The 6,067-nt window shown below is 39.9% G+C and overlaps 1 protein-coding gene across 7 annotated transcripts in view; it reads left to right on the top strand.

The window, feature by feature from the left end:
- Positions 1–6,067, top strand: part of ARVCF (ARVCF, delta catenin family member) — a 412,391-nt gene that overhangs the window by 160,475 nt on the left and 245,849 nt on the right. For 5 of the 7 annotated variants that reach the window (XM_025201532.1, XM_025201535.1, XM_025201533.1 and 2 more), the window contains exon 1: positions 4,834–5,064. The exons of 1 other annotated variant lie outside the window; for it this stretch is intronic. In XM_025201532.1, coding sequence (XP_025057317.1) covers positions 4,849–5,064 — 216 coding nt within the window. In that variant the 5' untranslated portion in view covers positions 4,834–4,848. Of the gene's footprint in view, positions 1–454; positions 555–4,819; positions 5,065–6,067 lie in introns of those variants that run through there. One more of the 7 variants, XM_025201537.1, reaches the window with a different exon arrangement.

Raw genomic sequence — 6,067 nt, 5'->3', positions numbered from 1 at the left:
CTGCTGAATTTATCCTTCAGCTCAGGTGTGCAACAGCTCCGAAAATGAGGGTGCTTAATTTAGCTGCTGAAATATGGATTTGAGTGCCTAACATGAGGCAGCCAGATTGTAAACACTTTGACCATAATGTTCAGTTTTGTACCTTTCTGAGTCTTCCTCGTGATTTGCAGTTTTCAGTCCACATAGACCACTCGCAGCAAACCTCTCCAAAAACAAGTAAGTCTATCTGTTGACAACATGTTGACCTAGCTGAAGCTGCTTTAATGCCCTCAGGATTTGATTCTCCGAATGTGGTTGCTATTTTGGGGGGTTGCAGAAAATAGGCATTTTTAAAAACTTTAACAGGGATAGAGTATGGAAAAGGGAATATAGGAAATGACCATGTTTACAAAGAGGTTCTTGAAGCACTTATGCCACAATAACTAACTTTTTTTCTCCTTCCTCTCTGTTGTAGCTGGTTCTGCTTGAGGTTGCTGCCCCACACTCCACAGTTGTCTAGTCTTAGTGGGTGATGTCACAGCATCTTTAACATTCAGGCCCTAATAATCTACTTGGTGTGTATTGCTCGCTTTTCTCTGCATGCTAATATTGCATGGGAAATAGCCTTCATTCTTGTATATGTGGCATCTTCTAATGAAAATGTAATTACTATGTGCGGCGGTCCAGCTCCATGGACTGTGAACTAATAGATTTTTAAACTCCTGTTTTCTATTATGTTTCTTTTGGTGCTTTCTCCTTTTCAGAAGCACATGGCTGCTGTACCTACACCCATGCACATACATGCATTTTTATGGTCTGCCTTGTCTTCCTTCTCTTATTTGCACAAATGCAGAAGGATTCTTGTTACTACCCACATCATTATCTCCTGTTTATAGGGCACAATCTAGCATGAAAAAAGGTTGGGCCAAGACTGCAAAGGGGCTGGTGTGCATAGTACTTTTATATGGGTGCTTGAGTGAGGCGAGCAATGTGTGCTGGGTTCACCAGCAGTTGTCACGTGCTACAAGAAGCACCTTTTCCCCAGAAAAGGAACAGCCCTTGTGCTGGACCTTATTCTGTTAACTAAATGTAGCCTACTCAAGTAGCTCCTACTGCTCACCGGCCAGATAAGTAGTTGAAAATCCTAAATCTGCCTTCACTGGAACATTCAGTCTGCAATTTCCAACACGTGACTAAATGAAGGATTCGCATACCTAAATCCCATCAAATTTCAATTGGAGTTTGGTGCCTTACATCCTCAGGCCCCTAGAAAACCCCAGGTAATACTTTTACTCTATCAGTGCTTGAGATTCAGAGGTCAGGTGGGAATTAGGACTTCTTTCACATTACTGAGCCCCTTGTATGTTTTACTCTACTATCTGGAAGCCCTCTGCACAAATCCTGAATGAGGATTAGTTCTTAGCCCTGACACGTTGAGTCTTTGTACTCACAGCAACAAAAGTCGTATGCATTTACCTTACAGTAATATCCGACACATGAGCTGGATGTAAGTAGTCCCTTGGCTTTGTTGCTGGCCTCTTTGCATAGAGGTGATGTTTATTCTTAGTGAGCACATAACTCACTTTACTTCTCCTGATACTTTGGTTCTAAATATCAGCAGTCAAAAAAACGATACATCCTCTTACTGCAGGTCTATATCCCAGTTCCAACATAACACAAGACGAGGCAGGACAAAATAGATTTGCCTTTGTCAGCATAGCCTTTGACACTTTTTAGGCAAGCATTTGCCATGTTTAGAGTAAGTGCCTAGAATAGGAGTCTTAGGAATAACCTTTACCTGGCTGGTATAATTTTAATATTTTAATTTATTTTAGGGTATTCAGCACACTTTAATTTATTTACAAACGATAGCAAATTACAAGTGGCAGACTGAATAACTAACTTCATGAGTCAGTACTTCTTTTTTTTTTCCTAGTCTAGACTGCTGGTAATGTAAATGGTTGAAGCACTGGGTAAATAATTGGAAATGCGATCAACAGCAAGCAAGTATTTATCTGCTAATAAATCATTTGAAATGCATAAGTCTGTCTTTGTCCAACCTTTCTTAAAAGGCAGTTAGTGGTCCTGATGCTGTTTCTACATAGCAATCAGGATTTTTATGGTCACTAATTGTACATCTGAAAATTTATACAGTTTATTTTCTGCCTGTGTTTCTCTTTGCACAGAGAAAAGAAACAAGATATTTATGGTCATAAGGAGACTCACATTTTATTTCCTGCATGGAGGTCTCTACAATTCTCTAGAGATTCATACCAGTTATAGAATCTAATATTTTTGGGTACTCTTGGTTGCATACCATCAACAGCTGTCTATACTTGTTCAGAAATTTTCTGAAGGTGGGGGGATTATTGTCATGTGTTCAGAAAATGTCTTGAAAGGTATATGTTAGCTCAGTTATAACTTTTCCTTTGCTATTAATGCCACTGCTGCTTCAGAGTCAACAGTGGATGGGAACAAGGGGTAACCCCTCTGTTTTTCAGACCTTACTTGTCAGACAGTCCTCTTTAGAAAGAGAACCCGCACTCCCTGTTATATCTGTGCTAAGAGGGGAAAGTAGGCTTTTGTATTTGTTTAAAGTATGTTGCACCCCATTTTGGTTTCCTTCCCTTCACATCCTATACTGGGGTCTATTCTTTTCTGAATCGTCAGCCTCTGAATCTGCAAAAGTGTTTAATTTGCAAGAGACCCGGTCTCAGGATGGCTTGCCGTAATTCCTGTTGGAGGCTGTTGCAGAAAACAGGAATAGCTTGGCAGTGTTAATTTTCTAAAGAAATTCAGCTTCAACAGTTGAGTTGAGGGACCAAGAGTAGCACTTGGACAGAGCACTTAATTTGGATTCAGCAACTCTCCTTTTCTCCTGTTGAAATCGCATATGGCAGTTGTTCTGCTTGTACCCTGTGCACTACCGTACAGTCTGTGAAGCACTTTTAGGTGGTCTGCATCTGCAGAACTGCTTACAGGAGTGAGGTATCTGCCAATTTTCCAACTGTGGTTTTTTTTCCCCCCTGGAGGCAACGACCTAAGTGAAGTTCTAGACAGTTAAGATTTCTGAAGACTCTTTTGATCCGTTAAATTAATAAAAGAAGTGCCTCTCTTCTCCCTCTGCAGCACATCTCTGCACCCAGCTTCGTGTCAGTCTTTGTCAGGTGTTCATTTGCTGTAGAATTCAGCTGCAATGAAATTTGTGGATTAATGTACAATTGGAGAAGGACCAAATAGAGAGAGGGAACCAACATATACTGTAAGAGACGCTGATTAGAGCAGCGAGAGCTTCAGACAATGAGGGGAGGTTCGGTTCTACCAAAGTGTCACAACTGAGAAAAGGAAATAACAGTACAATTCCTGCAGTATTTCTGCTTCTAGTTATTACGTATCTGCTCTATTGCCATCAACAGCTCTCCTTAGGAATTAGGAATCATCTGTAAAACCACAAAAGTACATGATGGTGCCTTTTTGTAGATGGGTAGCAAAAAGGATTGATAGCAGTAGATAAGTATAGCTCCAGAATTACAAGTGAATAGGATGAAAGACCTTTGAAATGATGCATTAAGACTTCTCATTCATTAACAACAGTTACCCCTCAAGAGATAGGAAACTTTCTTGAATTATGGAGAAAAGAGAGAATATTGTCACCTGAGCAGTCAGGTAATGGGCATTTTAAGTAGTTTATTCCTCCAGTTTAGTTTCAGTAAAGGAATTCAGTTGAAACCACCAGGCATCTCTGCATTATATTGTTCATAATTCTTTTATCAAAATATTTTGACTTCACATTCACCTGATATGTTTTCAAGGCCAGTGGGGAGCTGAGCTTCACACATCGTGCACGTATGCTGATAGGGCTTAAAATGGAACGCTACATAATCCTTACTTAAAAAGGGCATAGTCAGTGCAGACAGATCTCAAAAGAAACTCATTTGGTTTGCTGTGTATTATTCCAGCGCAAATGGAGACAAGCAGTCCTGTATTTTTCCCATGGAAGGTGTCTTTTTTCCATTACTAGCAAGCAGCTGCATGACTGACTGCTGTGTATAAAAATTCTCATTGGCTACCATGCATACAAATACCCTTGTAATGAAACCTAAGAGAATGCACTGAAATCATGGTTCAAACACCTCTACCTGTAATTGCGCTGTCTGCATTTGACAGCGTGTTCTGTATTATAATTTGCCTCCCCTTCATCATTATTGCATGAAAAATAATTTCAAACTTGACTTGCTAAACTTCTTAGGGCCTTTCTACTTTTCTTAAAAAGGATCTTTCAAAATATTTACCCAGTTAGTCAAGTTACTAGGATAAATAGTTTCAAAAGCCACAAGCAATAAGGTTGTTGTCCAGCAGAATGAAGCTTTGCTGTGTGAAAACATTAACTTTTATCACCTGTAATGTCAAAGGCAGAGATGAATAAAGGTGGAAGGAATGTTCTCTTCCAGCAGGGGGGAAAAAAAGGAAAAATAATATCCTCTCTAAATTCTTCTGAAAAGTATGTTTTTATTTGCACAGTGAAATTAGCTTTGCAAGAGGCATGAAAATCTCGTCGGGCAGATGCTACCTTTTTTTTTTAAATATCAAAGGAATTAAAAATAAATTCTATCCCAGGTGAACATGTGGAGTTTTTTAAACAGGGAAGTCACGGATTAGTTACTTCTCATTTAAAATCAAATCAGTGGTTGGAAATTAAGTCTTTTCAAAGAGCAGTTGGAGTTTGCTGCTTAACATGAATGCTATATAATAGAGTAATTAATATGTGAATTTTTATTCTTAACCTCTGACCTATGCCCTATCGCCCCTTTACCTAACCCTTTCCATTTGCCCTGGTCAGTTAACAGGCAGGAACATTTGAAAACAGTCATGGATGACTATGATATCAGGTCTGCTGCCAGCATTTTGGCATCTGTTAAAGAGCAAGAGGCTCGTTTCGAGCAGCTCACCCGCGCACTTGAAGAAGAACGGCGCAATGTCTCCTTGCAGCTTGAACGTGCTAATCAGCCCTCAGACCGAATGAGCATGTGCAACATTGGCAATGGTCAGCCACTGGCAACTGCGTGGCAGCAACTTGTCCTGCAGGTAACAGCCTGCTTATCTTAACCTGTCACTAAAATTCATGCATCCCAGAATTTTCCCATTTCAGACAGCCAAGAGCATCTCCCCACTTCTCATCAGCATTTCATTCCATAGCATGTATCTTGTCGGGAAACAGAAGGACGGTGACCCCAGCATGTTTCGCTGATTGAGTGATGTAGCACAGATTTCAGTACCTTATTTAAAATGGGTTTTTTTCTCATTTCCTTTTACTTCTTGGGATACAGTACTTTGGGCAAATGATAGGTCTTTGATAATTAAGCCCCACATGGAGGTATTTACATTAATCTGTAAAGCTACAGCACTTCCTACATTTGTTTATACTATCTCTGTGGTTTAAAACATGGGGCAAAATCACTATGTCCTTACTGAGCCCAGCTTCCACTTGAGGTCAACTGGAGTTTGACTGCATAGGAGTGGTATGAAAAAATCGGGACTGCAGGCCTATTGCCTGCGTAAGGAGATCTTTAGGGTTTGACTCATGTTTACCCAGTTGAGGAATTCTACATTATTGTTGCATACTTTGAACTTGTGTGGGTTTTTATGATTTCCAGATGTAGCGTTGCCTTGTTCATGCTCCTTAACTATCTAAATGTGTAAAGTGATAAGGTGCTTGCTTTTCAAATGTATTCTTTAAACCAGCAAATTACTCCAAAGCCTGAGGTAAGTAATGCAGTAGCAACAGTTGCATTTTGAAGGATCTGTTCCATGATGAGACACTTGTTTTTTGGTTCACAGATATACTATTATGGATTTTAGAGGTTGCCTCCAGACCATACCAGTTTCCTGCATTGATCCATGCGTAGGCAGAGCTCATATTATGTCAAAAATACTTTATACCAGTTTCTTCTTGATGGGCAGTATTTCATGGAAGTTGCCCAAGTCAGAGTTCTCTTTGGGTCTTACAAATTCTCTGGGTAAACTTGAGGGAGGTTTCTTGTGGGAAATACATAAAAGCAACTTCCGTATTACTCTGTGAAGCCTCAAT

The sequence above is a fragment of the Alligator sinensis genome, unplaced genomic scaffold (genome assembly GCF_000455745.1).
Source record: "Alligator sinensis unplaced genomic scaffold, ASM45574v1 scaffold570_1, whole genome shotgun sequence".
Classification (NCBI taxonomy): Eukaryota; Metazoa; Chordata; order Crocodylia; family Alligatoridae; genus Alligator; species Alligator sinensis.
This window is presented reverse-complemented; position numbering and strand designations above follow the sequence as displayed.